Source organism: Callorhinchus milii, unplaced genomic scaffold (assembly GCF_018977255.1).
Source record: "Callorhinchus milii isolate IMCB2004 unplaced genomic scaffold, IMCB_Cmil_1.0 Scaffold18, whole genome shotgun sequence".
Taxonomy (NCBI): domain Eukaryota; kingdom Metazoa; phylum Chordata; class Chondrichthyes; order Chimaeriformes; family Callorhinchidae; genus Callorhinchus; species Callorhinchus milii.
The window spans coordinates 12,438,627-12,450,787 of record NW_024704759.1 but is presented as its reverse complement, the minus strand read 5'-3'; the positions used below and the strand labels follow the sequence as shown (position 1 = coordinate 12,450,787).

The 12,161-nt window shown below is 38.0% G+C and overlaps 1 protein-coding gene across 1 annotated transcript in view; it reads left to right on the top strand.

The window, feature by feature from the left end:
• Positions 1-261: 261 nt before the first annotated feature.
• The window catches only part of LOC103172764 (collagen alpha-1(XIV) chain), a 39,421-nt gene continuing 27,521 nt past the window's right edge, over positions 262-12,161 (top strand). The window contains exons 1-11 of the mRNA XM_007885482.2: positions 262-417; positions 2,362-2,466; positions 4,361-4,504; positions 5,550-5,723; positions 6,092-6,289; positions 7,598-7,753; positions 8,091-8,210; positions 8,614-8,778; positions 10,176-10,337; positions 11,040-11,209; positions 11,968-12,097. Of these exons, the coding sequence (XP_007883673.2) occupies positions 342-417; positions 2,362-2,466; positions 4,361-4,504; positions 5,550-5,723; positions 6,092-6,289; positions 7,598-7,753; positions 8,091-8,210; positions 8,614-8,778; positions 10,176-10,337; positions 11,040-11,209; positions 11,968-12,097 (1,600 nt within the window). The 5' untranslated portion in view covers positions 262-341. The remainder of the gene's footprint in view (positions 418-2,361; positions 2,467-4,360; positions 4,505-5,549; positions 5,724-6,091; positions 6,290-7,597; positions 7,754-8,090; positions 8,211-8,613; positions 8,779-10,175; positions 10,338-11,039; positions 11,210-11,967; positions 12,098-12,161) is intronic.

The window sequence follows — 12,161 nt, the reverse complement described above, 5'->3', positions numbered from 1 at the left end:
AGGAACAGAATTCCGTCCACATATTGAAACAATTACTGCGGTGGAAGGAAAAAGAAAAACTGCAAATGTTGGTGGTAGTCTGAAATAAAACTAGTGGGAAACCGAGATGAGTCACAGAGATAAGAGATCACACGGTCCCACTGAGCTGAGTTTCAGAAGCTTGTGCCTGTCTGGGCTGGAGAAAAACTTAAGGCTTCGCTTTGTGCATTAGCTAAGAAATGTAGCTCGGAGAACATTCACGTTCTGAACCTGAGTTTCACTTTGCGGAACAGTGAGTTGAGAATTAATTGTGTTTGTGAATCTTTCGTTTATTCATAAGAGCCCCCGCTGTAGACACCATCATGACGCAACAAAAGAACTTCATTCTTGCTTTCGTAATAGTGGTGATTCATCTGATCTGGCAAGTGGAAGGAAAAGGTACTTATTTTAAAAGTTTCTAAGCACATGTCGATAAAATGGTAAAATTCAGCAGAATCTTCTGACCCATTGTTTGAAAGGTAATGGTAACTGATAGGTAATAAAACTTAATGTCTTCAATTGTAATCATAAGACTATTTATTTAAATGTTAAACACTTTTTTAAAAAAATTTGAGTGCCAACTTTATCTCTGAAGTCTGTCCTTTAAGATCCTTGATAAATCATAATATGCATTTAAAATTATATTCTGGATGTATGTGTGCAATTTTAGCACGAAGCATTAAATCAAAGACAAATGAGTTTAAAAAGTAGTTGTATTTTGGCATGCTGCAAAATTATTGTTGCCAAATGTTAAGATCTTATGGTTTAAAAAGAACCTCTTGGCCACCGGTTCAATATCAACAATTTTAGTTTTGTTGGATTTGAATAACTTCTATTGTGTCTAATTTATGTGGAATATTGCTTTGTGCCCCGTGCCATTTAGCAGCTCTACAATATCTGTATTCATGGGAGGCACAAGACAAATGTGTTTTATGTGCAAAATCTAAGCCCTTCTTTGTGACCCCGAAAGTTTTCCATTTGCAAAATTCACTTTCATTCTGCAATTTGAATTTTTTATGACCGCTGCACAGGAAATAAGAAAATTGAGAAGCATTGGAAATGCAAAACGTGCATTGTAATAGGAGATAAAAGTGATTTTTAAAGTAAATACCGGCAGTACTTAATTATACAAGCTATTCAGTATTCATTCAAATAAGGAACCAGACAACAAAGCACTTTTTTTTAGATCGACTGACCCAGTATAGGTCAAATTTCCTATTACAGCGCGATAAACATTTATTATCTCCCAACCGAATACCAATGCCATTTTGATGTCAAGCTGGTAAAAGTAACTGATGCTTTGTCTAAATTAAATAACGTGGAAAAGTTAGTGTTGAATTTGTATATATTTTGCTTCGCATTCTTTAAATGCAATTTGTCGCTGTATGCTAAAGCGATAGGGTTACGGCAGTAGTAAGTAGCCATAATTCTTTTTTCTAACCCGTTGTCTGGAATAGTAGCTACTTTGTTTTACCACAACAAAGATAATACCAGCGGTTGCAAATTAGTTTTTTTCTTAAGGGAGGGCGGGGGGAAAATCCATCACTGATGAAAAAGCAATTGTCCCAGTGAGCGGACTGGTATCAGCACAGCTGGTACATTTAGCAAAACTTGGAGCTCATTCATCATGATGTGCTACAATAAAGATGTAGTTGTTAGGTACAGTGCTGTATTATACTGTAACATGTGGGGATGTTAACTTCACTCATGCTTCTGGTAATAAGGATCAATGAAACTAATATGAATATTTTAATCTTTTTTATCACCATTGATTTATTGTTGAACCACCACATTGGAATAGGCCGAAAATAGCAAGCTGATTTGACTTAAATGAGTTGCCGTTAGTTCACAGGAGGATTTTACTGAACAATTCACAAGTATTTTTGATACCAGCAACATAAAATGTCAGGTCTTCTTTTATCTTGCTTCTCAAGTTGCCAGATCTCACTGAAAACACTGAATTCTTAAATGCAGTGTTTGTGCTCAGAAAATGTATGTTTGAGATATTAGACAGCAGATGGAAAGGGCAGAAGATGATAACATTTGGATCGAATGGCTGAGCAACATGAAGCATGGAGATGTGGATTTGCTGAAGATAGCAGTCTCAGTATCAAAAAATTCTAGCTATACTGGATTGTGAAGTAAGATAAGTCCCTTGTAATCAGATTCAAATTGGGTTTGAAGTCACTGCGATTTTTTTCAGAAATATTCGAAGTTAAGGAACGTCCAAAGCTTTCATTGTTAAGCCAATTTAAATTATCTGCAGTTATCTTTTGTAACGTTATTATTTGTACAACTTCTTTCAGTGAGATTCTTGCAACTTTCTTTTGTTTTGCTTCTCAGGCAAGTTGAAGTTAACAGTTCTGTCTGAAGACAGGCTGCAAATGAAATGGAAAGAAGCTGATGGAAATAAACAGGGATATAAAGTCCGAGTCAAGCCTTCAGCGGGTAAGTGGGTGTTGGAAGCTTTTCTTTTTGCAGTTGTGAAGTAATCTATCCTTGTTCTGCTCGGGTCCAAATCCCTGACTGTCCAGCATCTTGCGACGTCCTCCTGATGTTTAAGATACTGTAATGAGAGGACAGGAGGTAACTCTGGTTATTTATGAAAGCACGTCGGAAAAAGCTTTCAGTCACGTATGAAATCATATGTTCCAGCAAAACATACTACACAGACTTACAATAGTAAAGAATGTTTGGAACGGGAAAACCAGACAGTAACCTCTTTACTGGTTTAGAAATAGAATACAAAGCTGGCTGGACATCCGAGCTGTGTGTGGGTGTGTGGGTGGGGGGATAACCAAAAGTGTGGTTAAACAGGTAAGTAGGTCTTGAGGCAGGCTTTGAAAGTGGGGAGGAAGGAGGTGAGTCACAGGGACTCGGGGATGGAGTTACAGAAAGCATGTGGGTAGCAGGTGCAAATAGTTTCATGTTGCTTTCAACAAGGATGGTGGGTCCATAGTATCTGCCCTTACAAACGGGATGGTGGGGGAGGGAGTTCTGTTTCCATTCTTTTGGCTGACATTTCAAGCAAGAAACATTGAAATGCCATATATTTGATGTGCTATATGCAAATAATATTCCATATGTGCAACTTTAGGTTTATTTCCATTTTCAAGCCAATTCCACGCCCGTCCCTACACTTGCCATCCTGTTTGAGAGTTCAGCAATTAGTCCGGATTTTTTAAAAATAAGACATTTGATGTTTGCCTTTCCTAATGCCGCTGTGTTTCGGGAGGAATTTCTTCCTCATTTGTAGCTGACGGGGAAGTTTCCAACCTGCTACTTGTTGGAACCAAAACAAACTTTGGACAGAAAAGTCTCTTGGAATTTGGTTCAATTTCATCCCAGAGTCTCATTGAAAGAAATGCGTGTCTTGTAAAAAGGCACAGAATATGAATCATAGACATCCAGTTTAGTTCATGATATTTCTCAGTCCAGAGATTGATTCTATCTTTAAATTATCATTTCACAAAGTCATCCAAGTACTTGTTAGAGCAATAATATTGTAATGTTTCCCTAAGGGAAGGTGGAAAATATAAGATGTGGCCCAATTAATATTTTGAACGGATTGGTATGTTACTGGAATTCTCACAGATTGAAGTCACTATTTCATTTTTCAGTCATGATGTCGGTTATAATAACACCCTTCTGCGAATTTCGAGTTTGGATTCATGCCAAAACGAAAGCAAATATCTCAAAAAATGCTCTTCAGGCAGGTTGCCAAAACAGTGCTACATGTTTGTGCAGATGAACTGCTGGCGAAAAGACAGCAAAACATCAATGGAAGAAAGTGGCAGAACATTGCGATTGTTTCTGTTTGTTGTGAGATGAGCAGGTTTTACATTGACTCAGTTCCATCCATGATTCTGTGGGTTGAATGTCTTTACACCCGTAGCTACCTGCACATTTCATTAATACAGATCAAAAAATAGAAGGCTACTTGTTACAGGATTGTATTTAGGCCTATTTTCATCAATATCCAGAACATTCACCGATATGCAACATTTTCTACAAAATACACAGTCGCTACACTTTACAGTAAATCCTATGAAGCCCTTTGAGATGTCCTGCCAACGTGAAAGGCACTGTACAAAATGCAAAGGTTATTATATCATTATCTTTTTTTAATATTATGAAAGAGTTCATTACTTGACTGATTCTTTGATACCATTACAAACAACTTCTGATATCAGAATTCAGACATACAGAACATTGTTTTGATGCTTTATTCATTTATTTTAAAAATGTTGGATTGCACTAATATAAAAGAATTCTGAACAGCTACTGACTTGTGAAAATGTTCCACGTTGAATTCTGTCCTCACCAATGTTTCAATCACAAGGTGCTACTGAACAGGAAATAATCCTGAAGACAAATACAGCCAAAGCGACTGTTGTAGGTCTGACTCCAACCCAAGAATACACACTCCACATTCTACTACTGAATGGAACCAGAGAAAGCCACTATGCCAAAAGGAAGTTCGTTAGTAAGTATTTTAACAATTCTGATGAATTACGGCTGACGTAGAGGTAAAGCGGTTTGCAAACCGTTAAGAACCAATATAAAGATTCTTCACTACAATCACTTGCGACACATCATAGATTCCACTAGGTTAATGCTTGGAGTGTTTCAAACCAGCCCAGTGAATGTTACTACAGGACAAAAAAAACTTAGTGCTAGTAATTGGGGAACTCATCTGTGGTGCTCGAAGAGTTAATTCCGTTTCATACCTTTAAAAGTAGAAGCAATAATTGAATGACCAGTGCTACACGGATTAAATATTTAAGAGTTTCATTTGAAACTCCTGCTACAATACAGGAGATGACTTTTGAAATGATTCCATTCAAAGGATCCCTTACTGAAATCAAAATCCTTTTGAGATCAAAATCCTTGATCTCCTCTGAAATCCTTTAATCTGTTTGATATGACTTACTGCAGGCAACATTGTCATAGATTCAACAGATAATGTGAGGAATAAGAACAGATACTGAGCTCATGATACCACCCCTCTAACAAAATATTGAGAATGGGCTGAGCTTTATAAAATTGAATGCGTAAGTGCAGGATAATTTAAACCAGAGATCCATTAATTGTCAGAATTGTAACCATGTCGTTAATAAATTAGATTTTGTTTAATTAGCTTCACAATGGACAGTGATGTCAATTTCCATTTATGCCCATTTGATTATAGCTTAGAAATAAATTAGGTTCCTTATATTTCAGGGATAGCTTTTTCCAGGCATGGAGGTATATTATACTAATTAAAATATGAACCCTCAACAATTTACATTAACGTAGCACTTTTCATATATGGTGAGTATATCAAGGTGCTTCAAACAGCTGACTGGGAGTCCAAGATGGACTGAAGGTTTGCTTTTTTATTGAACCTTTTGGCAGTTGACTTTGCCAGCCTATACGAAGCTCCCCTTCTCTATCCACTGAGATCTTTATTGTAATAGCCAGACTGAGTTACTGGGCAGATTTTGCTTGTTGAGATTTCTATTAGTGAGCGGCATGTATTTTCCTTTCAGTCAATGTCCTAAAAAAAGAGCATTCGAAGAAAGCCTCGCAACGTAAGCAACAACAAAGGGAGATTGGTATCACAGCGAGTGAGAACGGTACTCGATCCGATTTCAATATTCCTCCAGGCAATGTGACGGAGCCTGGTCAAACAGGAACACTGAATGGCGTGCCATCAAAACGAGGTATAATTTATGTTAAATACATCCCTCATGAGAAGTGGGAAGATAATTTGGCGTGAAAAAATGAAAGCTTGTATAATTATCATATTGAATGTACTTTGTGAACCATCCCCATTTTCAGCGTCATAATAATAATCCTTGCATTTGATACAGAGCCTTATCAAGTTGTTGAGACGTCTCATTGCGCTTCACGGCATATACTGTAAAGTGAATTGACTGTATATTTAGTAGGTGAAATGGGAATTTTTTCAAATAAATTATTTGACTTTTTTGACATTATGTATTTTAATATTTTACGTTATGCATTTTTTTTACATTAATATTCTTAAAATAAACGTTGCTGTAAGGAAGTTACTTTGATTTAACTGCAGGAAAGGGTTCGGAACGACGAAAATCATTTGACAAGACAGAGGAGAGTAAAGTGAAGCAGGCAACCAGCCTCCCTGCTAATGAGAGCGGAAGAGTTTCCCAAATGAAAAATACAACACAACTTCTGTCTGAAAATAAAAGAAAGATGGTTCAAGAAAAGCCGCCCAAAGAAAGTTCAGCTGTAGAAGTCACAGACAAAGGTAAGGATCGTCTGTGTAATGTATCTTTTAGAATGATCGTATAGCATGAGTGTGACTGTATGGGATTGCTGTTTGTATATTAGGTGTAGGATTACCGACAGCTTCATCCCTATTAGTGGTCCTAATGCTTACATCAACAACAAGCATTTATATAGTGTCCTTCACATGGGGTAGAGTCTCAGAACGCTTGTGCACCTTTAAGAGGAATATTGTTTGATCTCACACACTCGTCTGTTGAAACAGAGGGATAAGATCAACTAAAAGCTAAAAGGGCCATGAATGATACTTCCCCTCCTTTCTCTTTTTCCCGCTCAAGCGATCCGAAGCACTATATAAAGCGGTTTACAATCCCATGTTATAGCCACAAGAGTGATACAAAAAGAAGAGAAAAGCAACCGAATGACTTTGCTTTTGCCTGGCTTCATATGGATTACTTCATCCCAAATTCCTGAAGCTGCAGATGTAAAGCCTGGAGGCAGCTGTTCCACATTTTATGTTGGTTTGGGTTTGGGTTTGAGTAGAGGGTCCTTCTCCACTTCAATTTATCACTACAAAAAAAAACCAGAAAATTCTAAGAATGCTCCATGTCAAACCATCCTGAGTGCCCCTGAACAAGTCAGGCTGTGTCTGAGGTCACTGATGTACCTTTGGGAAAGAAATGTCCAAGCCTTTGGTTACTTTGAACATTTCTACTTCAACGCTTATTAATTTGTGCATTGTGGTAGTAAAATTTGAAGCCCTCATCCCTCCACTCATGAAAAATCACTAAAAACATAGCCCATTTGTGGAGTCCTGTGGCTCAGTGGTTAGAGCACTCGCTTTGCAAGCGAGAGACCTGAGTTCAATTCCAGGCAGAGGGCGAAACCTTGGGCAAGTTTCCTTACTCCACACACCTAATAATAATCCTTCCAAAAACCAAAACAATAAATTGGTCATTTTCAATCTATGACTGTTTTTGGGACTTTGCTGTGCGCAAATGGCTGCCGCGTTCGCCCACAAATATACAGTCAATTCACTTTACAGTGTGTTCTGTGAAGCGCTTTGGGATGTCCTCCCAACGTGAAAAGCGCTATATCAAATGCAAGAATTATTATTATTATCATTATTATCCTCTCTTAAGATAATAATAATAATCCTTGCATTTGATATAGGGCCTTATCACGTCTTTGAGACATCTCAAAGCGCTTCAATTCACTTTACGGTATACTGTAAAGTGAATTGACTGCAGATTTTGTGGGCGAAAGATACTGGTAAAGTAACAGCAGCAGAATACAATCATAAATAATCATCACTGTTATGACTTGGCAGAATCCCGATTCAAGTGCCAGGCGACAGGACCTGCAGATGTCATCTTTCTAGTTGATGGATCTTGGAGTATTGGCCAACACAACTTCCGATTAATGCGGCAGTTTTTAATAAATTTGATCACGCCTTTTAATGTTGCTATGAACGAAATAAGAATAGGTAAGTGCTCGATATCCCTTTTTTGGGGGCTCATTTTAGTAAACTGCTCTATCAGTGTTTTCCTTTTAGTTCCTTTTCCATTTACTTCTAGGCTAGAGATAAGGTCTTACGTCTTGTAAATGTAAAGCCAATGGGGTTGAATAAGCGACATGTCTAATGTGGTTCAACAGGGTTATAGTTTAAACTTAGCTTTTATTTTATATTACAAAAATAACAAAGTAAGAATGCAACAAATTGCAAACCTCTCAGCGTTTTTTTGTGAAAATGTGACATGGACAAACGTGTGACGTGCAGGAAATGGCAACAAACTGTTGAAGGCTACCTGTCTTTTTTATAGGATTGACTCAATATAGTGGAAAGCCAAGGACGGAGTGGGACCTGATTGCTTATTCTACCAAGAATGAAGTGCTGGAAGCTGTGCGCAATCTTCGTTACAAAGGAGGCAACTCATACACAGGTATAGATTCCGAAAGCTATGGCTCTTAATTGCATAACTAAGAGCTCTGTCTACACCTGAGTAGCTTTGTTCTTGTTTGTTTTAGGATCTGAACCAGACCAGCGCGTTAGGATTGTTACCTTGTCTGACAGTGGTTTATAGGTTTATGAACGTATGAGCGAACCTTGTTAATAATTAATGTTATCTGCTCATGAAAATAATAAGAATAATACTAATCCTTGCATTTGATATAGCGCCTTATCGTGTCGTTGAGACGCCTCAAAGCGCTTCATATGATATCCTGTATACAAGTGGATTGACTATATTTTTATAAAAAATGTTATCCGGAGAAAGAGAATGTGAAACCCGACCACTGATGCTTTCCACAAGTCTATTCATTCTTTGACTCTGTTCATTTCTTTAGCTCTTGCCTTGAATCACGTCTTTGAAAAGAACCTGAAGCCATTAGCAGGTGCTAGATTGGATACTCCGTCGTTTCTGATACTGCTTACTGATGGGAAATCACAGGACAACGTTAACCCATCAGCTCAACGTCTGAAAAATGCCGGAGTGGAAGTTTTCGCGATCGGTGTGTATAGCTCTTTGCAACTCTATCACAGTGGGAAAACTGAAACGTGCATTATTCACCCATTCGGCAGCAACACCACAATAACGTGCATTCATTCTCGAGGATATAATGTCACATTGACCCGAATGTCTGCCACACATCCCTCCTCGATTTCAGACTGACATTCAGTGATTGACAGGAAACAAATGACTAAATATCTGTATAATAATTGCTCATTTTCAGTGTTTCAATATTTGTTATTTCTCACCCTCTTTTAGTATGTATTTTGCTTTGAATTACTGGTCGAGCTTGGAATCACCTAAACTGAGACAATAAAATAAAGTTTGCAGCGTCAGTCGAATTGGAGAAATTCTGTGCTGACTGAATTATGATAGTATGTGGAATTTGAAAATAATAACTATTTCCTCGTTATATTTTTTGCCCCTTGAATTCCATATAATTGAACACTGATGTGATACTTCAGACTATGTGCTTCTACCTGTGTGCTGTCATTTATTCAGATAACTGCTGCTATATAACCAGCTACTCGATGTTTTCCAGAGCATGTGAGACATTGAAAGAAACAATCTGCAGCATAAATTGGTGGAACATATGCTTCTACTTTAGCCTGGAGAAAGTATTAACTCTAAAATATAGTGAATAGTTGCGTGATTGTTTTAAAAACAGTTCAAATTTAGTGTCAAATACCATAGTCGGATTGGGTTTAAGGACATATATAAAACGTAAATTTATTTAAATACATAAAACATAAATTTCTTTAAATATAATCTATTACGGCGAATAAAATATTAACATTGGCCTCTGCTATAAGCTGCTCCACACAGCAGTACATGTCAGAATACACTTAAAGAATATACTTAGATAAGAAGAAACTACTTGGTGCTGTGATACCCACAGTGGGTATTCTGGAAGGATTGATTAGATCACTGAGTTCCAGCTGTACCTTTGACCAAAGTGTCCACTGGAAACCAATCGTTGCCCGGTGGAAGTGATGGAAACATGTGAATGCTTGATGCCCTCAAGTGCACTCAAGTCTCTGGTTACCCAATGGCATTGGTCAAGGTGTGAGAGCCCCTGCTTTCCAAAGTAATGTTCAGTGGGACACAAAGAGGGTAGAGCAGGAACAAATTCAAGTTTGATTAGAGTAGAAAGATCAAACTACCCAATGGTAATAAGGGTTTAATTCTTCTCGGACACTGAGATGAGTGCAAGGTTTTAATAATAATGTGCAGTCAACTTAAAGTTAAAGTATATTCCGTGAAGTGCTTTAACACGTCTCTACGACGTGATATGGAACTATATCAAATGTAAGGATTATTAAGGTTTGAACCAAGATGAATCTGTCAGGCACTGCTCGATATTAGCTGATGAGGCTCTTGTCTTTATTTCTTTTCCAGGTGTGAAGAACGCCAATGAAGCAGAATTGAAACAGATCGCTTCGGATCCACTCGAACTCCACGTGCATTACGTCTTCGACTTCAGGTTTCTCGACTCGCTCAGCGACAGGCTCAAAAAGATTCTTTGTGCACAGATGAAGGCAAAAGCCGTCGAAATGAAAAGTAATCATGTAACATTCGCTATCTTTCTTGAAAGATTACAACTTAACCTCGATTAGAAACGACCACTTTCTAGTGTGATACTTTGGTAACTTCTTAATGTCTTTTCGGCAATGTTCTATACATTATCTAGCAACACCGGGGAAAGGCGCATGAAGTCTGCTGCTAATATTAGGGCAGAATATGCGTTGACTCAATCCACTCTATTTCCCTTGAATTGAAATGTAAGCTGAATTGGTAAGGATTCGAAATCCACCGGGCAGTTTACAGCACTTCACTTGCTTTAACCGTTCACAATTAGCTTAAAGGTACAAACCATTCATTGAGAAATGGTTTCCTTTCACATCTGGGAACACAGCTTGTACGTTCGTGAGTTCGGTTTGACACCTCGAGTGATTAGCAGCACTTGAGTTCGCTTGAGATTTGTGGCAAGTTCTATTACATGTGTTTTTTTTTTCAATTCTTCATCCCCTCTGCTGGTGGAATCAGGTCCTGCACTTTAAATTGTGATGGAAACTTAAAACCACTGATGACCTGGTCCAGCTGAAAAGGCAGAGGGGAGAAAATAGGGGCTAAAAATGCTAAACGCAACTCTATCATTAATGTCTGCTGCCAACAAAGAAACAGACATCAATGAATTCTCTTTTGAAATGAATGCGGTAATCTTCTTAATGTAAGATACTCCTGTCTTGTTTCTGTCATCAGGTGGACTCAATAAAGCAGACACCGGTGGTGTTTTTCACCCAAATCCTACAAACCTGGTTCTGTCAGATATAACTCCAAGGAGTTTCAGAGTCAGCTGGACACGAGGCACGAACAAAGCAAACATTTACCGTGTTGTGTATTATCCAACCAAAGGGGATAAGCCTGAGGAGGTAGAGAGTTATATTGTTTTAAAACCAAAAGCCTCTGAGTGCAATATTCTCCCTTTTAATTCATTGCAGTGTGAAATCAAATTCAAAGACAGATTAATTAACTTCATGGATAAAATGCCGAATGACATTCTTATCTTTATATTAACAAACCAGGTTACTGAAACCACTTTTGATATGTTTCGCCCTCAAAATATACAGTCAATTCGCTTTACAGCATATTCTGTGCTGAGCTTTGAGATGTCGCAAAGATGTGATAAGGCGCTGTAGCAAATGCAAGGATTATTATTATTTTACATTCATATTAAATGACAGTGTGAGTTATTGATTCACTGGCAGCTACCAAACTACCACGTATCAAAAATAAAGGGTATCTTTCAATGGACGTCATACAGCTATTGCTCTTATATAAGCTGCCTGTTCATTTGTGTAGGCAACTGAGCCTGACATGATGCTGGTCACCAGAAACCAAGTGGGAAATAGTTTGTAGCCGAATTAGAGATTTTGAAGGGATCTAAGATTGATATGGGAATTATTAAATATGGTGAAAAAATGGTTTTGATGTGATAAATGTCACGCTGAACCTTTACGAAATGCGTATTAGAACAGGAAATGCCAAGCAAACTCAATTGGGGGGGGGGGGGAATTTAAAAAGTATGTATATATCAGAGTAATTCCGCTACAAACATCTATCGTGTTGGCGTGTGTCTTAGATCTGTTATATAAGCCTGCGGTTTGGATTTTTTTTCTTGGTTTTTCAGGTGATTGTGAATGGAACGGTTTCCTCTGTAGTTCTGGACAATTTGCATTCACTGACCGAGTACCAAATTGCTGTTTTCCCGATTTATGAAGACAAGGCTGGTGAGGGCCTCCGGGGCATCGAAACCACACGTAGGTTCCAAATGCACTGAGCTTCACACAGCATTAATGTGAGACAATCCCAGAGATTCTAAGA